Below are 26,705 nucleotides of genomic sequence, written 5' to 3'. Positions count from 1 at the left end.
TATTTTTAATATGAAAATTGATAATTTGTATTCATGTCATAGTCTATTAATGATTTCAAAATGCATTCAAATTCAATACATTTTGAAATCATTAATAGACTATGACATGAATACAAATTATCAATTTTCATATAAAAATAACAAAATATCTTGAAATTTTTTTTTTTTTTTTTTTTTTTTTTTTTTTTTTTTAGGTCAACCATGAATGATCCTGGCATTTAGGTCTAGGTCCAGGGACACTACAAAACCGAAAAAATAAAAAACTTTTTTTTTTTTTTTTGCAATTTGGTACCCGTTACCCGCCTCAAAATTGCGGCTGGTACCCGGTACAAAATTACCCGAAAATGCCAGGTCTAATGTATGTAATGCATCTAGATGTCTGGATTTTATGGAGACTCTCAGATTTCGGCAAGTAGTCCCAAATTATTATTGTTCACAAAATCATTAAGGATTGTCTTCTCAATGCTCTTTTAGGATACATAGGTAGCATGAAAGGAGGGGGAGGGGGTGGTGTGCTATGAAATATTCTAAATTGGCATGGTTTTATTTTTATTTCCATGATAAATGGTTTTCAAAATGGCACCTCCAGAAATATATCTTACTTTGAGAACCAAATGGCCCAGAACTTCAGAGGTTTGACCTACTATTGGACACCCAAGAGGCCAAGTATTAAGACAGGCCTCTGGATTCTTAACAAAGGCATCCCCAGAAACGTTTAATCCCAGGGCTATGAGCACACCCAGGGGTAAAGTGGCTGAAAAGTGTCCAAAATAAGATTTTATCACCAAGCCCAGGGGCTGGAACTCCATTCAGCCACGATGCCAGTCATGCCACGTGGGAATGCCCCAGGGGTACGCCACTTCTTCACTCCTGGTCCCTTTTTGATCGCATTGCTATCACTAAATACCTTAGCTGTATAGCACTATTATATAAACCATTGGTGCAAATAGTACATTACTGCTAGTCATGTTCTGCATCACTACATGGTTCCCTTGGTGTCGATGAAGGAGTACACTGTGGTACTGATGGTGATAAGGTACCTTCTTGTTCATCAGCAAATTTAACTGTCCGCTTTCTGCTTGCTAGCAGAGACCACTCTCGATTTGGGGCGGTCATCATCCTTCGCTTGTTCAATATCTTTTTGATCAAATGCTAATCCGTCTGTTTTATTGATGAAAATGTCTTCTTTTGGGCTCGCTTCTGGTTGGAAATCTTTGGTATTATTACTAATTTGATCTGTAGATGTTTTAGGCGAGTCCTTCTCACCTTGTCCATCATCATGAGGACTTTGTCTACCGGAGTCAAGAGGCGTGTCCAAGTCTAACCCATCTAATGGGTCTGACTGTTCACTATAAAAAGATGCTGCATCATCAGAATCATGATTGGATTGCACATCTAGGTCTGCAGCAACACCAGTCGGGATGTTGATAACAGCAGCAGGGTCAGATGTATTGGATAAACCTGACAAAGCAGCTGATAGGACACGCTTTGGCTTCTGGACTACACGCATACACGCTCATGCTCATCATTGTGGTGACGGTGATCCTGGTCACCTTTATTCACGTCCATACTATCAATTGACCCTGTGTCACTCATTTCATTTTGCGGTTCATCCAAAACTGTAGGAAGTTCACTGCCTCTGTCCAGTTTATCACTTGTGCGAGAAGTAGCAGAGTAACTTCTGCCTGACGATGGCATGATTTTTTGCGATATTACGATGTATTCTTGTTCAGCGCCATCCTGGCTAGATGAATTGATACTCGCTACTCCGCTTCGAGCAAACTGTCCTGGTTTGACTAGATTAGGCCTGGGGCTTTTGACGCGCGCATGCGTTGGAGGTTCATCAAAATAGTGCTTGGGACGCCTTGGTGGACTACTCTGCGCACGTTTTGGTGGCAGTTCAGTTTGTGGTGTTTGACTCCTTGTTCTGGCGCTCATTATTGGTGCACCGGCCCCTGCTCTGCCGCCAACATGTCTGCGTAGTGCTGATGGGCTGTTTCCAGGCTGTCGTGATGCTGATGCAGCTGACCTTTGCCTTGCTCTTGACACTGCAGACATTTGTCTGTCAGCTGTTTCAGGCTTCATCAGATCATCCGGATTAAAATTAATTTTAGTCAAATTTGTTTGACCTTTTGACAGTTTGTCATTGATGCCATCGCTACCATCATCAGGTATAAACGACTCTTGACTCTCATTTGCCAGAGAGGGCGCAGGAGGCGAAAGCATAAAGTCTTCCCGACTCATTTGAACATCTTCTTTCGTATCAGACTCCACTTTATTTTGCATCAAATCGGACACCTGTAAGCTTCGTTGTAGAAGTTCTTCATATTCCTCTGAACACATTGAATCGCGATCTTCTTTGACATCATCCACTGTAATCATTGTGATGCGATTATTCAGGCTTTCGGTACCATCGATGTTTCGTTTATTTTTTGTACGTTGTCGAACTTGATATCCTGTATCTAGTTTGACTTTGCGTTTCGGCAGGTTGTCATTCTTGACTAATTTTTCAAATACCACTGGATGACGCTCACAAAGATCCTGCAAAATACAAAAACAAACGAAAAGACATCAATGGCTTTCTGAACATGTCACAAGCATTGTCAACAAAAAATCAACATAAGAAATAAACTTCAAGAATTTGTTTTTGCTTGCTCAAGATCAGCACAATCAACTGAATTATTTTTGCAGTATTTATATTGTTTCTTGGAACATTTTCTACAAAATGGATTCAGCTTTGGATAGAAAAATGTGGAATTCCAATCTTCATAGTATTAATTCAGACATTACATAATTTTTATGACAATTTCAAATTTTTACTCAATGTCTTTGCCTTTTCATCTTTCCTAGAGATGTAAGTTCTATACCATAAGGGGCTGTGCAATAATTATGAGCCCTGGAGGGAGGGTAAAATGGGGGGCAAAGATTTTTTGGCCAGTCGAGAGGGGGGGCAAGCAATTTTTGGCAGACCGAGTGGGGGGAGCAGTTTTTGGCATGCCATTTGGAAATTATACCCACCCAGGCTCATAATTATTGCACAGAGATTTTCAAATTTTCACTTTGAATGGAGATGTTCCCCTCATTCTGTGCCCCTGTGGTGATACACCTCCAATCTTCCCCATTCCCATCAAAGGTGATTTTGTTCAGGAGTTGGCTACTGCTTGTCTTAGTTATCAATCAGCGTTGACAGCTACTTTGGCAAGCAGGTCATTATATCAAAATGTTTGATATTTCTATCATATTTGTAGAGCTATCATGGCCTGACATGACCAATATTGACCATATCTATCTAATTCCTGCTCAACCCCAGAAGCAGTGGTGTAGCCAGGGGGCAAGAGAGCAGCTTCCCCCCCCCCTGTGAGAAGTCTCTTCCCCACATCTTGCCCCCCCCCCCGGATGCTGGCCACCCTGAGCTTTAAGAATTTTAGGCCTTTTGCATTGTCCCCCACCCCTGAAAAAGTGTCCTGGCTAAGACACTGTCCACAAGTCCTCAGCACATCATACTTACAGGTTTAGAAGGGGGTGCATCTTTGTCTTTGATATCAAGCACTTTGACGTCTGGTTCTGCAAGCTGATCATCCCATGATAATGGTACTACGGGTCGTGCAACAGGTTTGGTATTGTACCAGCTATCTAACGTACTGCTTGAATCTGACATGATGTTACTGTCAACAGAAAAGAACATTAAATGTAAAAAAAAAAGAGATGAAGTACAGTACATTACGATTACTTGCCGATCCATTTCACCTGCTGTGTTTCAAGATGAAAATTGTGTACAGTCTTACGTGTATGGTGAGCAAAGCTGTAGCTTTGGGGGGGGGGGGGCAAAAAATCACAGCTAGTGAGTCAAATGTTCAGAAGTAATATTGATTTTCTCACGGCTGATGCATTTTCAAATTTTCACAACTTTGTCAAATATTTTGACATATATCAATTATCGACAGACGGGATATTAAAGCAACACAGGTCATTTGTTTCAAAGAACAGTGATTTTGAAATGATCCACAAGCACATGAAAATCAAGACAGACTTACCTATCTTTGGTTTCATTCTTCCATTTGTTAACTTTGAGACTATTTGACTGTAGTACACCATTCTTGCCTACTCGTATCTTATTGCCTTTGTTAAGTTGGCTTGCTATATTAGCCCCAATCCGTGTTTCAACATTGTAGTATTCATCTGCTGCCTCACCTGTGTAAAAATAAAATGCAAATAAAGTACCTGGATTAGAAAAAAATCATAGTTCTCCAAGCACCACTGCAGATTTGTTCCTAATCTTGTATTCCAGAACTTTACTCTTGGATTTTCTCCTACCAAAAAGTAAACAGGTCAAATTTGGTGTTGGAACCATAAAGCCTTCCAACTGCCTCTCTGATCATGAAAGTCTTCCACCACTGCTAAAATAAAGTGCTCTCTTTCAGTAACAGCCAGTGCATATTCTCAACTCTATGCATCAAGGCTCTTAAGAAAGTTATCAAGAACAATCCCAATATAAACCAATTACTCATTTCATAACTTATAATTTCAAATGAGCTGGGGTTTGGGTATTTGAATTATTTTTGGAAAGAGTGCACACCAAGCTTCAAAATCCTATCTCATTCCTAGATGGCACTGGTAGGGACAGGCATAAAAATTTCAAATTAATTCTATTAACATGAATTGTTGTTTATTGGAAGAGAGAACTTCTCAGAAACAATTTGACACCAAAACCAATCTTCTACTGTATTGCTAAGTGAAGTTATGACTTAAATTACTGTCGGAACATTGGGCCATTTTCTCTGATAAGACTTACCATAGGAGTGCATGGGGGACTTGATAATTTTGTGCCCCCTGTCAATTTTTTTGTTTTCACTGTAATTTAATCTAATTTTTGTTGAATATTATGTATGTTATCATTTTCAACACATCTGTGAAATTTTGTATGAAAATTCAAATTTTAAGGTGGTAAAAAGTGATTTTGTGCTAATTTTGGTCAAATTTTGCCATTTTTCGCCATTTTGGGCCCATTTTAGGCAAAAACAATGATTTTCCCCAAGCGATAACAAAAAAGTGCTTTCTCCCAGCAAATAAGTAAACTGGAATTGTTATGTGAAAAGGATGAAAGTTTTTGTCAAACCATGTTTCCCTTTTGTCAGGAGATGAATTTTGGGTCAAAATAGAATTTTTTCCCAAAATGGCCCTTTTGACCCCTTTTTGACCAAAACGGTGATTTTCACCAAGGCATATCTCACAGAAAAAAATATTCAAAAGTGAAGACAATGTTGCATTCTGCTTCCTAAAGCTTTGAATCTGTTGTCAATGCAAACTAGAGCATCTGAAACAGATTAATTTTGGTTTTATTCATCATTTTCTCAAAAAATGGTGTTTTCAGTGGCACAAAATGGCACAGATTTACATAGGGCTTTATTATCAAGTAAAATAAATAGCGCCCTCACACAGATGTGCCTGTCCCTAGCACTGGTCATTGACAAGGAGATCCTCACATCCCATAGAAAGAAGCATATATCCAGAACTCACCCGTGAATGCATCCAGAACACCGCTGTTTTCTTCCTGCTCTGTCCCACCGGCAAAACTAAGCCACTGTCCAGCAAATGAGTCAAATCGTTTAGCATTCTGACTCTTCACACGGCGAGGACTCTGCTTTTCATTTCTGTCTTCTTCCTCCCACTGGGCTTGCAATGATGTAGTAACAGTTTTCAGTGTGACATTCTTTCCAATGCTGCCACTCCCACTGTGTCTTCGTTTCAATTTAGCTACCATGTATTTTTGCAGCTGGGGTGGTGCATCTGGATGCACTCTTTGACCTGAAAATGATATGGTTCAAAATTTCATGATAAACACTCTGCGTAACCAGTTTGGTCATTCTGGTTGGGGGGATTGGCAGGGGAAAAGTCCAGCATAAGAAATCTGTCCCAGTTGCAAGGGTAACACCATAACAGGGTCCAAAAGGGCTGATTTGACATAGAATTACTTAATTTTTTGCTGCCTTTTTTCACTCAAAAATGGGCACTTTGAGGGGCACTCTTGCCCTCCCCCCACCATTGACTCAGGGGTAGCGCTAGAACTAAACACTCCAGTGTCCGCAGGGACCCCCAAACTTGCAGAAAACAAAAAAGTAGGGGGTCCGGAGTAGAGTTTGGCAAGTCCGAGTTGCACACTGAAATGCAGCATAAATAGTATGTCTGCAATAGCGCTAGATTGAAAAACTGGTAGTCTACAGGGACCCCTGAACTTGCAGAAAATTTAAAAACAGGGGGTCCGAACTCTATTTTGGTGGGTCCGGGACCCAAAAAAGCAACCCAGCGCTACCCCTGCATTGACTCCAATCCAAACCTAAGATTTCAAGGTTGTCACAAATCATAAATGATAATGGAGGTACGATACCAATATTCCGTGGCATCAATCCATCATAAAAGGTGGGGGGGGGGGGGGGATTTGGCCTAAATTGTCACAAAGTGGTTGACTGAAAAGAACAAAAAAAGTGGGGAGGGGGGGGCAGATCCCCATCTCCTCAGGACTATGCCCATACCAATATTCCTTAAACATTAAGTCAACATTTAGTATTTTGAAACGATAGCAAGTATACAGCAATTGTCCATTTCCGAGTTTGTTTACATCTTTTCCAAATCCATCTGTCCTCCTTTCTTTCCACTTCCCCCCACATCAACTTTTTGCTCTTACCTGGGCTACTTGTACTTAATGGTCTGATTGTTTGTTGTGCTACTCTGCCAGATTCTATTCTGTGATGTGTTCCGATTGCTGTATGAGGTCTTCTGGGAAGTTCAGCTGAATGGGATAAAAAATAATATGTGGGTCAATTTCAAAGTAGGCTCATCATAATTTTGTTCTTTTATGCACATGAAAACAGAATGAGCTCTTTCTGTAGTCTATGGTATGAATGGAGTTACATTTTCTAAAAAGACAGGTCTTTAATGTGGTTACAAAGTGTCACTGCCTCTAATTACTTATCACATGAATATAGTGGTTCTGAAAACCTGTCCACCTGTGTTATACAAATACAAACAATGAGCGAAACATCTTTACAAATGGTCAAAATTTACTGCCCATGGGGCCCATTTTATTAAATGGTGGCATCAGACCTGGCATGTCTGAATGAAAGAGTTCAATCACAGATCTTGCTAATGGAGTCATGTATATTTGCTGACGTCAACCATCAAAAAAAGTTTTTAGTTACCTTCAGCTTGTTGAGTTTCTTCAAACAGTGGTGGGTAACTCCAAGCATCCAGTGTAGCTGCCCTGAAATGAAAGAAGCAGAAAGTTAGGGACCGCTCACAAACACTTGTAAGGGGGGTGCCTGATGCAAAAAGGGGGGCCCTGAAATTTTTTGACCCTCCTAAGGGGTGGCCCTGAAAAAAATGACCACAAATTTTCCTGGAAAAATTTAGTTTATATGCTTTTCTATGGGGTTGACCCATAATTTTCATGTCAAAAAGGGGGGGCCCTGAAATTGTTGAGGTCTGTAAAGGGGGGGGGGGGCCAGAAAATTTTTTGCGGGAAAATTTTTGGCATCAGGCCTCCCCCTTACAAGTGTTTGTGAACGGTCCCTTAAAAGAAAGAATTCACCTTAAAAAGAGGGTTTACATTGTATGATATTAAATGAACAATAAAGAAGACCTTTGAATAATATTGTTAATCATGGGATGTAGGTCTACACCGGGGGAGGTAAGGGTTGGAGGAAGCACATCACTCCCTCCACCCACCCACAAATTGTGAGGTGGTGGGTCTTTGGGAGCTGACGGCATACCGAAAAAAGGAGATCTTTAGGAGCTGCAACCGGTCAAAATCAAGGATTTTTCTTGGCTTTCTGAAAACAAAAATGTGAGGAATGAGCAATTTTTGTGTCTTTTAGAGCTCTGAATTGATCAAAAATGGGTCTTTGGGAGCTCTGAAAACATGATGCCCAGCTTATGACATATTTTCTAATCCATAGTACTTACCTGTTTGTTTTTTCGTATGTGCTTTGAATTTGCTTAGCTTGGTTTGCAATAATACCCCTTGCATTGCTAGTATTGATGGCTCTAGTTTCTGGCAATTCTAAGTTAACAAGTGAGCCTACTAGTGTTGGTGTACACGATCTGGGACGATAGCGGTACTTGCCGTCAACATCACCTAGGTGTCGAGGCTGGAAAAAATGTGATGAGAATATTATTTTTAGAAACAGGTTTATTTTTCAAGTCTACATGTAGCCTCAAAGATGGCAAATTTGAAATTGGGATAATTGAGATAAACTTAAGGCAAAATTATGTAGAAAAAAACAATAAAATACAGAAGAAATTAGACATTACAAAACATCCCAGTGGGCACAGGTTAGGATTTCGACGTTGATACAACGTCGAAGTTTCAGCCTAACCTGATTTCAACCTAGACGTTAGTTGAAATCGGGTTGAAATTTCAATGTTGATACAACGTTGAAATTTCAACCTGATTTCAACTAACCTCTAGGTTGAAATCGGGTTGAAATCAGGTTGAAGTCCATCAGGTTGAGGTCTATTTGCAAATACAACCTGATTTCAACGTCGAAATTTCAACCTGATTTCAACATGATTTCGACGTCAGTTGTGCCCACTGGGATCATAACTTAAAACCAAGTATGAAGATTGCTAGACCTTTGATGTTTTCAGTATATGAATTATGATTTAAAAAAGCCTAATGTTTGTATTTTCAAAAGGTATTTATTTCAAGTTATAGTTTTTTTGGTAACTCAATTTTTAAAATGCTTCCTAGCCTCCATTGGACCAGATCGTGTCACATTGAAAGCCTGGAATTTTGTTTCTGCAAGTTTTTGTAACGGTTGTAACCTAATATGTGACACGATCTGGTCCATGGGGGCCAAAGGCGGCAAATTTGAAACTGTGATATTAGGTAAAATTATGGAGTAAAAAAACAATAAAATACATAAGAAAATAGACATCAAAAAAACTTCATAACTTTAGAACCAAGTAAGCAACTATGCTAGACCTTTGGTGTTTTCAGTAAATGATAGCCTATTGTATCATGTATAAATGTAATAGTTACAGTAACTCAATTTTCAAAAATGCCTCCTTTGGCCCCCATGGACCAGATTGTGTCACATATTTATGATTGTGGACTGGTAAACATACATAAATAGTCAGACTAAATGAAAGTCAAACTCGGATTTATTTTCATACAACAAAGTTAAACCAGAGAAGATCTGGTTAAACTTTGTCTAGATACAAAATTAATGTACCGGGTAATATAAAAACCTTACCTTGACACGTTTTCGTTCATATTCTCTGTTCTTCAAATCCACATAGTCAAAAGCATACAGACACTTCTCCATTATTGGCAAATCAGGAATCAAGAGTTTGTCATTTTACTTCACAAGTCTTTGCTGGTTGTGAAAATTGAAATGTGTGATAAAAATGTCAAACCAAGACTAAGTCCAAGAAAATTTAGGCCTGATCAAAATAATTGTTTTTCACAGTGAAGAGCACATTTTGTCAACAACCTGGGTGACTCCTCAGTATATTTATACAAGCTAAGTTGTTGTTTGTGCCTGGTTTGAAAACAACCATTATCACAGCTTTTATCGTGTACACAACGTTTACATTTCGCATGTAAGCTTACACTTGACACAGTCATGAGTGACGGTGTATTGCACCCATCCACATTCAATATGAAATAAAATATGGCTATCACAAGCAAATGGGTGAAAACTCAAGTATTTCTGTCCAAATTCTAAGCAAAATCTTCTTGAAAATGACGTCTACGATGTTTCTGGAATTTCACAAACCATTCATGATCGATGAACTGGTATAGAAAATTTATGCTGTGACGAGTTGCACATATCGACCTACCACAAAAACAGCACACACAGGCATGACAGTGCAGGGTCATGAGGGTAGGCGGGTCATTTGGCGTCCCGTTGCTAAGATCGCGCTTTAACTAGACTTGATCTGAGTCTTCAAAAACGTATACGGATTATCTCAGATCGTTAAGAGACTTGTTGTAAGTCTGCCAATTTCTTGAGCGAACCAGGATTTATTTTTTTCGCTGCAACTTTCCCCGAGTTTGAGGGTGAGTTTACAAAAAAAAAAAATCTTTCTCTCTTCTGGGAGTTTTTTTGTTGTTCTACTCTAAGCCTCCCAACCTTGATCTTTTTTGAAAACTTGCCGAGAAGAAAATGAAATAAAATAAACCAGGCCTGAAATAAACAAAAAAGAAAGTTTAAACTGCCGCCACCTCCGACGACATGCAGTGAGAAGCTGAGAAAAAAAGTTTCAGGAAAGTTTCAAAATAAATGTTCTTTGTGCACAAAAAGTAATTCGGGAAGTTTTTCACTTCAATATACACTCGTGTAAACTAAAAAAAACCGGGAAAAAAACACTGCATTTTTTCTTGCCTAGTGTGCTTTATAAAATGAATTTCTTTTAATTCACCAGAGAAAGAAATACTATAAAAAGGAAAGAAGCAGCAAGCAGAAGTACACGAGCAAAAAATGTATAGACCTAACCATTTACACATTGTCTTTACCCTGTATAATAGGCCTACTAACCCTAACTCCTAACCCCAAAGAATTAGAAAAGGAAAGAAAAAAACAAAAAACAAAAAATCAAGTGGAAAAGAATCAAAACAACAACAACAACAAAACCAAACAAAAAACTATAATAGATATAGCCTAAGACAAATAATGAAATGACAGAAAGCTAAGAGGATAAGAAAAAAGAAAAAAAGACAAAGAAACTGAAGAAAGAAAGAAACATTTATAAAGATTGAATGAAAGAAAGGAAGATTGAAACTAAAAGTGAAAAGAAAAAGAAAGAAACTTAAAGAGAGAATGAATGAAAGAAAGGAAGAATAAACTAAAAGTGACAAAGAAGAAGAAAGAAAGAAACTTAAAGAAAGAATGAATGAAAGAAAGGAATAATGAAATTAAAAGTGAAAAAGAAAAAGAAAGAAAGAAACTTAAAGAAAGAATGAATGAAAGAAAGGAAGAAGGAAGGAAGGAGGAAAGAAAGAAACAACAAAAGAAACAATGAAGCACACAAGCAAAAACATATCATGATATAGGCCCTATAGGCCTAACCATCTATCACACCCTATTAACTCTTATCCTACCCGTAACTCCTCATAACAAATGAAGGGGCAAAAAAAAATGAAAAAGCAAGAGGAAAAGAAGCAAAAAGAAAAAAAAAAAAAAAAGAAAGAAAGAAAGGAAAGAACAGAAAGAGGCTCGGCATAGGCCTATTTTATCTTTTTATTTTCTATCTCTTTGGTATATATCTCTCTCTATAATTGCATATAAATATTCCTCTCTTCCCTTTATCTATCTTGCTTCCTCATCATAACTTTTTTTTTCAAATTTAATTATCAGTCTATAAATAGGATATAGGCCTAATATATGATAACTTTGTGTCAAAAGTGGGCGTGTACTGATTGATTGATGTGGACTGGCAATCGATTGATAGAATAAACTAGCATTATATACGGACGTACGCATCACAATAAAGTCCTATGTGAAAAGAGCAGGACGGCTTTATGTAGGCTATTTTATCGGCTTTCCTGGTTGCCGAGCGACGAACACATGTATTTACACCGCGGCACATCATCACATGATTGCTCAATGTAAACAAACCCGATAGCATACAGATCAAAGAAGTAGTACTAGTAGATCGTCGCACAAAATAAAATGAATTAAACGGGGAATTAGATAATTAGGATATCATTGTGCTGAATTAATTTACAGAGATAAAGCAGATTTGAGATCAACATGGCAGCTGCAGTGGCTAGTGTTAAGCCTAAGACTTTCCAGGGCGCACCATTTGGGACCCAGAAATCAAGGTAAGCTTACGAAAAATGAAAAATGTTCAAAAGGAGACATGATTTAGTGTGAGACAATTTAGATATTATCGTCTCAGGTTTAATATATTTAAAGTTGATTTAGAATTTTGATTTCATAATTGAAACATGAATCATCACTGATCAAGAATAGGGCTGAGCCTGTAGTTTAAACTTTATTGTTGTTCAGACCCAAAGAATTGCACAAACCAGGAAGTGAGTGATGAAGACAATGGTACTTCAACTCACAATGCAAGCACAACATCCTGATTATAATTATATGGTACACAGTTTACTCACTTGGCTTTGAATGTCTTGAAACGGTAAAACGATGGGGCTGATACTGTATTGTTAATTTCCACTTTATGACTTACCTATTTTATATGGTACCGGTAAATTTGTATGATATTCTTCTTGTTGTGGTGAATATTTTGTATTGACATTTAGTTTACACTAAATGGCGTACTCTTGCCTGTGAGCATGCAAAGCGTAAATAAGTGCAGTTCTGATTGGCTGATTCAATTTTCAATTGGCTTAAGGGATCCAAAATGAGCGTTTATTAACGTTTTAGACAGTATTTTTGTGGGACATGAGAGCACCTCAGACCTATCGAATTGCATTCTGAATACGAAGCATGTCTTTCTGATATCAAATAATTTTCATTTTTTAAATCACAATATAATACAAATTTTATGACAAATTATAAAAATTTGATATTTTTCAAATTTTTGATATATAACAGTCCTCAAGTAAATTATATAAATCTAATGATATATTCTTAAAGTTTATGTAGCAGGGAGGAAAAGCCGACGGTCAATTGAAAATTTTGACCTTTCATATTGAAGATATGGATTTTTTCCCAAAAAGACCTAAATTGTTTTGGTGTTTTGGGAAAAAAAATCCATATCTTCAATACGAAAGGTCAAAATTTTCAATTGATCGTCGGCTTTTCATCCCACCTACATACACTTTAAGTATTAATCATCAGATATATAAAGTTTACTTCAAGTACTGTTAAATATCAAAAATATCAATTTTTAATGATTTGCCATAAAATGTGTATTAAATTGCGAATTTCAAATAATCAAAATTATTTGATATCAGAATGACATTCTTCGTATTCAGAATGCAATTCGATATGTCTGATGTGCTCTAATGTCCCAAAATAAATACTGTCCAAACGTTCATACCCCAGCCCTTAATAATTTGAAAGCAATGCAAAGCCTACTTTAAGTACTAGTCTTAGGTTGCTCATTAACAAATTTCAAATTTATCTTTTTGTTTTTATGAAAACAAACTCAAATCTTTGGTGCAAAATGTCTGCAAAGATGATCTGAGAAGCATTAATTTGATTTGACAATATATGTTATAAACTTTCTGGTATATCATTAAGTTCACCAGGCTTGTTGATTAAAATAAACAAATTGGTATTTGCTTGACAAAACTTCTGAGAACGCCATATAAGGTGCTTTGACTGGAGGTGAATTTTTACTCACTACAATATTTTGTCCTTCATCACATCGGAGGACTTTGTCAGGCATTACTTAGGGGTTCATTCATATATTTTCATGACTAAACGGTTGTTTATGCCCAGGCCCGAGGGCATGGGGTTCATTCATATATTTTCATGACTAAACGGTTGTTTATGCCCGAGGGGACGCTTGCCCGAGGGCATAAACAACCGCTTAGTCATGAAAATATATGAATGAACCCCGCTCATACATACATACCAGAACATTCTGTGATTCTTATTTCATCAAAATAATAACAAAAAAGTTACTAAAATGCACGACTTTCCTGCACTTTTCCTACCCGGCGACCTAACACCTGGCACACCCCCCATAAACGCCGTTCATGCCCCGCTCTCGACCAATCACGCTACCGTTATATAGCGCGTATGTATGAACAACCGCTTAGTCATGAAAATATATGAATGAACCCCGCTCATACATACCAGAACATTTTGTGATTCTTATTTCATCAAAATAATGACAAAAGATAACAAGGAACATCATAAAAAAACGATGAATTTCCTTCGCTTTCTTTACCTCGAGATCACACATCCGGGCCACCGGGCATAAACGGTCCGGCTCTCGGCCAATCACGCGCGCCGTTATATAGCGCGTATGTATGAATGGTATGTCATCTGATAATCTGATCCACTTTCTCGTAAAACTGTTTTCCGAGAGTCCTGAGTCTCTTTCCTGCTTTTATATCAGAGACTAAGAAATGCTGGAGACCAGTTTCAGATGACCATATCAGTCATACCTGATGAAGTCCTCCGATGTGAAGGACGGAATATTGTAGTGAGTACAACTTGGTTTTGTCAAGCAAAAATACAGGTCCGTGGACAATAATAAAATTCTATGCAATTTTTAGATGGAGTACATTGTAATATAGAGTTCAAATTTGTATTTAATTATACATGTTTTGTTTTTACTTAGGTTTGATGTGTCTGGGGTACATCCTCAAAGCAAGATGCCTGGCACATTTACACAAGTTTGGTATTGTAACAAATCTATGCATCAATTGGTAAGTAATAACAAATTATTTTGATTCACAAAATCTATTATTGTTGAATTACATCTGCCAAGTGTGTACAGGTCAAAAGATGTTTCTTTTCACAGCACCTCTCCTAAGAATTTACAAGTACACAGGGACTTCCTTGGGATCCATGACCCCCAAATGCTAGAAGACCCCATGTTTGATATAAAATTGGATAGATTGAGCCCATTTTTATTGGTCTGACTGTGAGATGTAGTTGAGTCTAATATTTTAATACTCATTTAACTGATTTAAGAGACCAAAGCATCAAATTTTATCATTATTATGTCATTTGGATTTTAAATCAAAACATACTAATGCGTAAACTTGGTTGATTATGGGGGCCACAATCACTCTTTTTATTTGAGGCATAAAAAATGAAAAAGTAAATTCTGCACTATAGAGACACCAAACTGACCCAACCTTTAGACACAGACTTCAAAGGATTCTTTGCTTGAAAAGAGAGTGGGTTTTTTTTTGGGGGGGGGGGAAGGGAGGTCCACAGACCCCTTTAATTTCCTAGTGCTACTATCCCTGCCTCTCCTCATCACTTTCTCTCCTTCCTCTCTCCCATTCACACACCCCTACACAATTAACTCACACTCTGCACCATCTATCATCATCTCGTGTAGTATAATAAATAATAATAATCCTGACATTTTATCCTTCCAGAGAAGAAAAATGGGGCCTGGTACATACTCATCAGATGAATTCAATCCAGTAGGCAATTTCAGCAAACGAGAAGTTGAACGAAAATCATCAGGTCCCGGCTGGGCTAGGGCCTACCAAGTTTCACGCATGGCATCACTACCACACTTACTACACAAAGAACAATGGGAAAAGAAGAGAATGATTGAGAAGAATCTGGGGCCAGGAAGTTATCAAATTAAAGACTTTTTAAATCATTTATCAGATCAACCAAGAAGTACACGAGGTATATGTGCTACAAAGGAGAAGAGATTTAGAGGAACAGCAACGGTAAGCTTTCAAATGAACATATTAGAACCAAAGAGTACCGGTACAGACTCAATTGCACCATGCATATGGTAAACCTGTCATATTGGTTTGTCACAGGTGGATACTAAAACTAGTGTACATGGCACCTTTAATCCATAACCATGACGGTATAGGACATTTTTTTTTTGCTATAGCCCCCAAATGAAATGTATTTAATTATATTTGTACTCACTCAGGTAGCATTGTGTGTGAATTTTACATCCGAACTAAGTGCTATTCTTTTTTTATGGGCATTTTAGTGTCTAAAATGGCCCAAAATGAGGGTTTTTCAATATTGCCATCCATTTCTAATCATCACCCCCATAGACTTTACATGTAAAATAAAAAGGCTCATAAAAATTGAATAGCACCTAGTTCGGATGTAAAATTCACACAAAATGCTTTTTGAGTGATTACAAAGATAATTAAATACTTTTCATGCGGGGGCTATGTGTAATTTTTTTAAATAAATGTATTCCATGTACAATGAAATTTCACAATAAAATGTCCATTGGAAACAAAGGTGATATGTACCTCCAGAATCAGCATAACCCAATTTTGAATGATAATTTGCATCTTCAAGCTTGCATGTTACAAAGTACAATGCACATACATTACTCATTCAATACAAACAAGCAAGCATTTTAAATCAGAAATGTAAAGTGGGCATGTTGAGCTCATTCACTATTTTGCCCTCCATGAATGACAAGCATGGTACATTCAGTATTCTTTAGATAAAATCTCTTTGCACGCCAACTTACACCTTTTTAGGAAAACACAGCAAGTTTGAAAAGCCATAATTATGACTTTTTTGAAATCCCCCATAGAACACCACTAAAGTATAGTATGCAAGTTTTCTTTCATTTTACCTCATTATTTGGCTTAAAATTACCAGAAAACTTTCCTGACAGTTATTACTAACAATATTTTATATTTGGCAAAGAAAAACCAGATTAAAATTTGATCAAAACCAAGGCTTTAAATAGCAAATTTTACTGTAGATAATCATTGGACAGTACAGCAACAAATTATAATTTAATTTTGTGCAAATGCGTATTAATCAAGATGTACAACTTAAACAAAAAACAGAAATTTCAATTTTATGTAAATCTGTATGATGTGTATATATTTATAGAAAAAGAAGAATAACAAATTGATCTAAATAAAAACCACAAATTAATGTGTACAGGGCTATTAAAATATACCAACTAATGATGCCAAATTATATTATAGCTTTCCTCATGCAATATCAAAATATCCCTTAACAAACATTTCATACCAGTCTAACATTTCTTTCTAACTTGGTTGTTTGTTTTGCAGAGTTCTGTTCCTGGTCCTGGTACATATGGTGAAGGTGGTATACCTCATTCAGCCATAGAGAAGAAAGCCCAACAATCCACCAGTACTGTAGGCATTTTAGATGCTGGCTCATCTACACCTAGAAATTTACCCTCAGTGGTAAGTAGCAACTCTGAGAAGTACTGTAAAACATGATATTTTCACATCATTAAACTTTAAAGTTGTGAATTTTGAATAGATAGAACCCATGTTTCTGCAACATAATATGTTTGCAAATTTGTAGGAAGAAAAAAATATTCATGTGCATGACAATTTGTGGGTATCAAATGTGGTGTGATCTAGCAAAATCAGTCTGAAGTCGGACATATTCAATTTTCAGTTTCTTATTATAGGATTGTAAACAAAATTTGCAAAGCTACATTTTACAGAAAATTGTATTGAATTTGGACAACCAGTTCAAAAGATATGAGCAGTTAAAGAGTTTCCAAAACAATAGGAGACAAAAGGAAATACTTCCTCTGTTTGGTTATATCTCAAAATCAATATTTCCGACTTCTGACTGATTTTGCTTGATCACATCACAAATGCACTAGTATCATATACATATTGTTGGAGTTATATTATGAAATTACTCCTTACAAAAGAGTGTTGTTCCAAGGAGTGGCTTTGGAGGCTTCAGAACTATAGTTTTGTCATTCAAAGTCTTCCTATTTGCCGGGCCTATTTGGGGCACAGCCCAAAGGTTGGTTAAAGCACCCGTTCCTACCCCTTACTGTGGATTGAAGGTTTGTGGAAATGCTCATTAATATGTCAGTGTTAAAGGTGAACCTCATTGAAAATAAAGTTATATATCAATGGAAAGCTTATGATGTCAGGATACTAAAAATTATTTTTTCCGATTTTTTTTATGGCCAATAAAGCTGAAAAATTAAAAAAAGGAATGAATTTTTGGTCTTTTTAAGGCGCCAAAAAGCACCCAAATCAATCGCCTATGACCTTGAGAATGCTCGTGACGTAAGCTCAGGGTTCGCAGTCACGTGATCCTACTCGGAAACATGTAAACAAGACTTGCTTCTGTACTTTGCAAGCTGCCCGGCAAGTCTGATTTTCACAATAAAGCTTGAAATTAGAGGAATCTTCAAGTTGCTGGTTCCTTCTATATATATTAGAAATAATAGAATTATTGTCAGCATATAAATTTGCCGTAAAGTTTTGACAAAATCAGTCATAACTCGCTGGGTATAATTGGGTAATTGAGTTTGAATTTCAAGGCTGGGATCAATTCCATGCGCAAATGCTTGCTACCGCTCATGTCATCGACTGAATAAACATGATGGAAAAAGAAATTACATACTTGTTTGTGACATTCCTATTCTTGATTCATTTGAAAATATCTGATATTTAAAAATATCGCTTGCAGTAATCAAAAATTAATTTAAAAAACGCCGATTTCATCAAATCCAGCCCATAAAGGTTTTCATATTTAGCGCATTGCGGTAAATACATTCTTTCCACGCAATCACGATTGAAAGAAACATACTTTTTTTTATATAAAATAAGTACAATTTAGGCTTGGTAGATGGAATTCTGAAATCTGAATAAAATTAAAATATTGTCACTTGTGTCACGATTCTTTAATGATAGTACAATCAGTGTATGGTACTGAAAAAGTGAAACATTCATGTTTTATGGATTACCGAACACGATGCGTAAATTACTGCTGAAGAAATAGCAGGCACCCGACCAAGGTGGATATGCGCAAACACAGCGAGTCGCCCAGTTCGTCCTCTGGTATCACTTGCGGTCCGGTGTGTGTGTTGCAGCAGATTTGATCTCCGGATTTGATCAAGTCTGCTTGTATGCATTTTCGCAATTAAGCTTGAAATTAGAGGAATATTCAAGTTGCAAATAATATAATTATTTTCAACACATAAATTTTCCGTAAATTTTGGACAAAATCAGTCGAAACTGGCTGGGTATAATTGGGTTATTGAGTTCGAATTTCGCTGTGATCAATTCCATGCGCAAATGCTTGCTGCGACCGGTGACCGGTCATGGCATATTAAATAATATAAACATCAAATTAAATACTTGCTTATCAAGTAACATTCCCTGTTCTTGATTCATTTTAAAATATCTGATTTCTAAAAAATATTGTCTTGCAGTAATCAAAAAAGATTTCATTATAAAATCCAGCTCATAAAAAGGTTTTCATATCTAGCGCCGTGATCATTCCCGATCGGATATCATTCATTATGGAAAATATTCTTTCCACTGATGAATTCACAATTGAAAGAAACAAATACTTTATAAATACAATTTAGGCTTTATAGACCGTTATTTGATGGAATTCTGAAATCTAAATTATAATATTGTCATTTCTGTCACAGTTCTTGATGATAGCACAATCGGTGTAGCCCTAAAAAAAAAGAAAAACATCTATGTAATTGTTGTATGGATGATGGTAGTAGCGAAATACTGAAGAAATTGCAAGGAGCTGGTGTCTGCGAGGCGGATATTGCCAACAGCGCTAGCGCTGCTCGTCTTCCGGGAGCACTGTGTATTAGCTGATTTGATCAATCGCTCCTTGATATTTGGAACATTTACAGGAATAAATTTTGCTGACGGTAGCAATAAGTTGGAAATATGAGAATGTGAATATCAAATCGGTCATTTTGTCTCGCAAAGCAGTACAGTCATGGATACCGAACACTCGGCGACTGAGTTCATCCCAGTATGCCCCGCCCGTATGTATATCTCACGAAGTTCGCCTATCATACATGACCGGTTGTAAAACTAAGAAAGAATTAAAAATCCTGTACATGTACCTTATTCTATTCCTTCATTTTCTCATTGTGATAAGTTCATCTCAACTTGGTGTGACGATATGAACTGGTAGCACTAGCAGTTATTTTTGCAATCTGTTTTCATTCCGGTTCTTCGCTAATCTTCGCTCTTGCTTTACTGTAATATTCCCTGTGCATATCGTGGATGGTTTGGCCTATCCCAAATCACCCCGGCCAGCACTTTTTCCATTTTTACCCACACCCTTTATTCAGGAACTTCATTCTTGATTTGATCATGATGGTTTTTTTTATTCTTATTTTATTGAAGATATTTTTCATGTAAAGTAAGTTGACAATGACTGAATTCGTACATTGGCCCGATGCATGCCACAGTAATGCATGGACATTGTGTTTACAATCCAACCCGGAAGTAACTGTGTGTCCCGAGGACGCCATCAACGAAAGCGCCCAATTTGAACGATTTCGCTTTGTAATTTAGGGGGTGCCAATATCAAATCTTTGCATTGAGATTGTGTCTAGCCTGGTACGCTTGGCAAATAAAAAATATTCTTTTCTGCTTCCTGACATCATAAGCTTTCCATTGATATATAACTTTATTTTCAATGAGGTTCACCTTTAAACAAGATGTTTTGAGCCTTTGAAAATTTGTTTCTAAAGTAATCTTGACAAAACTATGCTGGCTTCAACAACAACCTTTCCCTGCTAATGTTATTAGCTGTTGTTGATTTACCTGACTGAAGTCTTGGAAAGTGTCACAATGGGCTATTGCAGTTAAAATCCTTACACCCCCTACGGAAGACAGGACCTTGATCTTCCACACAGGGAGTGTGAATTTCAAATGGGATTACCTGAATGAGTGACTCCATTTGAAATCTACACCCTCTGTGTTGGAGATTAAGGTCATGTCTTCCATAGGGGGTGTATTATTTTCAACTGGAATAGCCCAATTGCATGTGGACCAGTCTAACTTTAACATTTTTGTTCAGTTATAACAATTACAATTGGCTCTTTAAAATTGTAAATTAACCAACATCTTATCATTTTGTCTCTCTGTCTCAATATCATTTTAATGACTCATGTCTAAACATTTTCTGTCTCTCTGTTACAGGGTTGTCCATTAGGTCCAGGTACATATGAACACAAAAGCTTTACTGAAGGCATAACCAATAAAGTAACCAGTGTGCGAGGACCCTATGACTTATTTACTGGGGAAAGAAATGCACCTGTCAAAGCAGGACACTTCGCAAAACCTGTAAGTAGTTGAAATTGAATTTATATGAAACATTTTTTATTTAAAGAATTCTGTTTTTTATTGTATATTTTCCATTTTTTTATATGAATTTCATGAGAGTAGCCTGCAGGATGTTTTTCAATGTTCAGAAGGCATTTTTTGGCTTACTTGTTAGCCCAGTTGTTTCCCTATTTATTTCATGACAATTATTTCCATTTGGAGAAGATGGGACATTCTTTCATCTTTTACCATTTTAAAGAATTCTTACCTTGATTACTTGTATGTATATTAAGTTGAATCAGAGAACAACTTTTCAGGTTCTTTGTCATGTTCAAAATTCTATTTATTTTATATTTATTTATTTATTTATTTATTTATTTATTTATTTATTTATTTATTTATTTATTTATTTATTTATTTATTTATTTATTTATTTATTTATTTATTTATTTATTTATTTATTTATTTATTTATTTATTTATTTATTTAATTTTATTATTATTATTTTTTTTAAATTATTATTATTATTATTATTATTATTATTATTATTATTATTATTATTATTATTATTATTATTATTATTATTATTATTATTATTATTATTATTTTTTTTTTTTCTTCAAGGAAGAGGCTTACACATTGAACTAGAGCATAGAAACACTTGAACATTTTGAAGCTTTTCTAGTGCTTTTAAACCAAGATTCAAAAAACCTTTTTCTTACCACTTTCTTTAAAGGGAGTCTCCGGCAAGCATAACATAATGCCTCATATGTTAGAAAAATAATTATCAAGCACGAATCACATGGTTTTATCTAAAACAAACTCAAATTGACCATAAAATGAATAAAATAGTCGGCTCTCAACACGCCGATATTCAAAATTCCCACGCGAAATTGTATAAGTGCAATGACGCCGTGGTTATTTGCGTAATTGTCGTCAGCCTTCATTGTATTACTAGGACGTCATTGCACTCGACAATTTTGGCACCCGGGAATTTTGAATATCGCGTGTTGAGAGACGGATGTTTTTATTCGTTTTTATGGTCACTGTGGGTTTGTTTTAAATAAAACTGTGTGATTCGTGCTTGATAATTGTTTTTCTTACATACAAGGCATAATCTTGTGATTGCCGGAGACATCCTTTAATGGGACTGAGTGTCACCTGATGAATTTATTAGATGCTATTGTCACATACTAATGAAACCGTTTATTTTGTGCTTATTACAGGGTCGTCATGCATTAGGACCCGGCCAGTATGAGCTCAACTCTTTCACCGATAAGTGGCAAGATGAACACCATGTATTCAAAGGCAAACTCGGCAAGATCAATCAATATCCCGATAGACCAGCAGAAAGAATGCATTGTTCTACGCTATCACAATGGCCAAGACCAGCTGTAAGTTTGTATTAACCCCGGGGTATTAACTCTTCTCATCATCCGCCACACATTACAATCTACTGAAGATGGCTGATATTAGATTGTGTTTATATGCTGTTATCTGCTGAAGATAGCTGATATTAGATCATGTTAATGTTGCTATGTACTGAGATGGCTGATATCAGATTGTGTTGATGTTGCTATCTACTGACGGCTGATATTAGATTGTGTTAATGTTGCTATCTACTAAAGATAGCCGATCTACTGAATACAGCTGATATCAGATTGTGTTGATGTTGCTATCTACTGAAGATAGCTCATGTTAGATCACATTAATGTTGCTATCTACTGAAAATTGCTGATATCAGATTGTGTTAGTTGCTATCTACTGAAGATAGCTGATTTTTTTTGAGCTACTGAAGATAGCTCATGTTAGATCACATTAATGTTGCTATCTACTGAAAATTGCTGATATCAGATTGTGTTAGTTGCTATCTACTGAAGATAGCTGATTTTTTTTGAGCTACTGAAGATAGCTCATGTTAGATCACATTAATGTTGCTATCTACTGAAAATTGCTGATATCAGATTGTGTTCGTTGCTATCTACTGAAGATAGCTGGGTTTTTTGAGCTACTGAAGATAGCTCATGTTAGATCACATTAATGTTGCTATCTACTGAAAATTGCTGATATCAGATTGTGTTATACAAATATATACTGCCATGAGAGGTTCTGGTTAAAACTATGGGCCCGAGGTGAGATCAATAGTACTATTTTCCCGAGGGGCGCAGCCCCGAAGGAAAATAGTATTAATTGATCTCAATTAATCAAGTTAACCAGAACTTCGAATAGTTGCTATCTACTGAAGATAGCTGATGTTAGATTACATTACTGTTGCTATGAACTTTTTTTAAAGTTAATAGCAACAGTAATGTAATCTAACATCAGCTGTAACTGAAGAAATAGACGGACGAATATTGATTTTGTGTAACTGAATCATTTATTCTATTTCTACTATGATAGCCTTACGGCACGTTGGTTTATTGGCTGAGTGAGTGATTAGGTTCTGATTGGGTATGAGTATGCGTGGACAACAATAACTTAAAAGTTAGCTGATATCAGATTGTGTTATGTTGCTCTCTACTGAAGATAGCTGATATCAGTTTTAACCTCTTCTCTATCGGGCTATTACACCCCCTGTTTAAAAAATGACCTTAATCTCACACAGAGGGAGTGTGAATTTCAAATGGGGTTACCTGAATGTGTAACTCCATTTGAAATCTGTGTTGGAGATTAAAGTCATGTCTTCCATAGGGGGTGTATAGATTTTAATTTGAATAGCCCATTGTCATAGATGGATTTGTAACTGTGTACCAACATGATCAACAACTTCTCTGATGTAACGTTAACAATGACTATATTTTCTTACAGAGTGAGCCAGGACCCGGACATTACAAAGCAAAAACACCATCAACAAAAGAATCACAAGCCAAGAACTCACCAGCATTTATTTCATCAGCAGAGCGGTTTGATAAGAGAGCCAGAAAGTTCTTTACTGGTCAAACGGTATGTATACAAATGAATCTGTATACCATTTTTTGCCCTGATGTGGCAGTGACATCAGTGCGCATTTCATTGGGCACAGCCAGTGGCGTAACTAGGGTTGGTAGCGCCCAGGGCAAGAAACAAAATTGGTGCCCCTACTCCCCCACCCGAGAATATCTTAGATGCGGGGTGTGGGAATGGCATCTTTTTTAAGTGAGGCCGATTTGGTCCCCCCTAGTGGTAGCACCTGGGAGACGTTGTTCCCCATAGTTACGCCCACTGGGCACAACCTCAAATCGCCACCGCTTGCTCAAAGCACTGTTGTACACATGCACACACTTAAAGATACCGCATAGATGCACAAGCGAACCAGCTGCTTCAGTGACGTCACTGCCACATCAGGGCGAAAAATGGTTGTTTGGTTATAATCATAATGTAAATAACAGAGATTGACAACTACAACTATTCCCACTTCTGATAAAATTAATACTAATCAAATTTGAATAATGTAAAACAAATTTTTAAATAGCTTCTAAACTGTGTTCAAACATGAAGTGCTGCAGTAATTAAATATCCTAATTCAGGTACGTAGTCAGGAATTATTAGGGATAGGTTTTAAAAAAGTTGACTTCTTCTTGTGCAGGACGGGTATTAGAGGGGATGTGCTCCCTCCAAAGTTGAGGAGAATGTCACACAAAATTAAGCCCTGTTTAAGCCATTTGAATGGTGTGTCAATTTTACCACACTTAGTTTTAATAGATTATTTATAGCATATTTGTGAGGTGTTTCCCCCTTTTTTTTTGGCGGAGTTGGGATTCCAATAGCTGTCTTTCTATTGTTCCAAACAATAGCCAACAGGAATCAGGCCCAGTCGTCAGGGTGCCGTCAGCTGCGTTTTGAAGCCAAATCTAAGGTTTTTTTAAAATTAAATTTATCATACATGTTTTGGTTAAGATATGTAAAAAAACAAATTAAGAATCAAAAGTTTATTCCTGAGAAAAGGTACTGTAGGCCCGGGGGTCACTCCCATTGTGGCCTGTACACCATCCGCGATAATGAAAATGTGTAAAAGGGTAGTTTTTTCGGGGGTAAGCACGATACGCGCGTAACACGTTTAGGGTGTCAAAATCATGAAATAGATTTGCAGGGTTGCAAAATTGCAATTGCTAATACGCGGAAATGAAATTTAGGGTATAAAATTTGATGCAAGGAATAAAATCCCTGTTTAGGGTATTGTTTTAGCCAAGGGTTAAATCCTTGTTTAGGGTGCTTTTCAAAAGTTGATTATCGCGGATGGTGTACAGGCCACAATGGGAGTGACCTCTCGGGACTGTAGGGCAATCAAACAATGGATTATTCCATTTAAAATCCACAATCCCCTGTGGAAGGTTTAGCTAAAGTCTGCCACAGAGGGAGTATACGCTTTGAATACAATAGACATTTGGGTTACTTCCATTTGAAATACTCACTCCAGTTGTGGAAGATATAGGTAAAGCCATAATACAAGGGGAGTATGTGTTTCAAAATAATTAACACTGCCCAATTACATTTGAAAAACATACTCCCCCTAGTGGAGGATATTTCCAAAATCTTCCACAGGGGTAGTGTGGATTTCAATTGGAATAGCCCGATTGTGTTGTTTTTTGTCTAAGATGTGATGATCACTATCCATTTAATATTTACCTCCATACATTTTCTCTCTGAATGCAGAATCCCGTCGGTGCTGGTCGCTATGATGTTCAACGTTGGGAAGAAGCGCAACATAAAGATGGTCACAGCAGCGTATTCAACTCTAAGGTGTTCAGAAAACCAACAAGTAGAGATGGCATGATGCAAGAACGTATGCGAGCTGTCAATCTACGCCCAGAAGATAAGACATCTTTGACTCAACCACAGAGTGGTGATGACTATATAAGAGCTAGGAAGGTTATTTATGCACAACAAAGTATATAATGCATCTGTTTTGATATGATTTTTAAGTCCAGTATTAAAGTTGATCAACGCAAGACTTTTCTTGAGTGTGATAACACAACCAAGGAGCAATCACATATCAATTTTCAGTAACAAGTATTATATAATTTCTTTAGCATGTCTTATTGCATTTGTAACAAAAAAAGAAAAAAGATCGCTACTACAAGAGGGAAAATATGAAAAAGAATTTGTATTATTTTGTACAATGGAAAAAGAGAAAGATGGAGAATAGTGGTACGGTAGTGCAAAACAGTTTTGCTGTCTTTTTAAAATGCAATCGCTTATTTTTTTTATTATGTTTATAAAAATGGTACAAGCATTCTATAATCCATGTTGCTTCTTCCAGAGAGTGATGTCAGTACTTTGTCCAAATTACTTTGTGTATGTTCCGCCTTTGACCGCTGCAAGTGTAAACATGCTAGTTCTTTGAGTCCGTACCGCCATTTCGTACTGCTTAACTGGAACATGCACTCACTCGAGGAAGCTAGATGGGTTATATGAATGAAGGCGTAAAGATTTTTTGATGCAAACATGCCAAAGCTTCAGCTTGCAGCTAGATAATGTTTTATAACAGGATCTGATCTGATCAGGCCTATATTGGTAATTTTGAAAATTGAGTTATCATACTATTTTAGCACAGAACCTTGGCTTTCTAGTGCCCAACACCCGTATTCCTAGCATAACTCAGTTGTGTAGAATTAAGAAATTTATGTTTCCAATTCTATTTTTGCATACCTATATTTTCAAATTCATTATGTCCGACATTGGTCTGACTTGATCAGATTGTGCCACAATTAATTGAAACTAATTAATTTGTTTTAAATGTAATGTGCAAGGCATTTAAATAATTTGTGCAATTTGAATTTTGAAAAAAAAAAATCAAATAGGCATTATTTTTAAATATTAAAATAGTTAAATATTGATGCTACTTATAATGTATTATATAAAATGTGTCAGAACATATTTTTGTTGCCATTCAAGTAAGCACTGAAAGGGTCATGTTATGTTACTCATGTATATTTTTTTTTAATGCTTTCATGTTTGACTCGTATGAATCAACAAAACTTATTAATTGAATTCAGGCTCATCACCAGTTTTCTGGGGTGGTGCAGGA

General features: G+C 36.6%; 2 protein-coding genes across 2 annotated transcripts; one reads left to right on the top strand and one right to left on the bottom strand.

Annotated features, from left to right (window-relative positions):
* Positions 1–362: 362 nt before the first annotated feature.
* On the bottom strand, positions 363–9,868 carry LOC140151226 (uncharacterized). The gene is given in 11 exon segments (XM_072173529.1): positions 363–1,075; positions 1,077–1,489; positions 1,491–1,509; positions 1,511–2,541; positions 3,509–3,665; positions 4,035–4,191; positions 5,518–5,805; positions 6,683–6,787; positions 7,197–7,258; positions 7,960–8,144; positions 9,252–9,868. Coding segments are annotated over 11 exon segments (2,604 nt in total). The 5' UTR covers positions 9,324–9,868; the 3' UTR covers positions 363–960.
* Positions 9,869–11,649: 1,781 nt separating this feature from the next.
* LOC140151147 (ciliary microtubule-associated protein 2-like) lies at positions 11,650–25,987 on the top strand. Its single transcript, XM_072173412.1, has 8 exons — positions 11,650–11,824; positions 14,266–14,353; positions 15,038–15,343; positions 16,682–16,819; positions 20,576–20,719; positions 21,925–22,092; positions 23,507–23,641; positions 25,331–25,987. The coding sequence occupies exons 1-8, from the start codon at positions 11,754–11,756 to the stop codon at positions 25,571–25,573; spliced, it is 1,293 nt and encodes a 430-aa protein (XP_072029513.1). The 5' UTR covers positions 11,650–11,753; the 3' UTR covers positions 25,574–25,987.
* The last annotated feature ends 718 nt before the right edge of the window (positions 25,988–26,705 follow it).

Source organism: Amphiura filiformis, chromosome 1 (genome assembly GCF_039555335.1).
Source record: "Amphiura filiformis chromosome 1, Afil_fr2py, whole genome shotgun sequence".
NCBI lineage: Eukaryota > Metazoa > Echinodermata > Ophiuroidea > Amphilepidida > Amphiuridae > Amphiura > Amphiura filiformis.
This window is presented reverse-complemented; position numbering and strand designations above follow the sequence as displayed.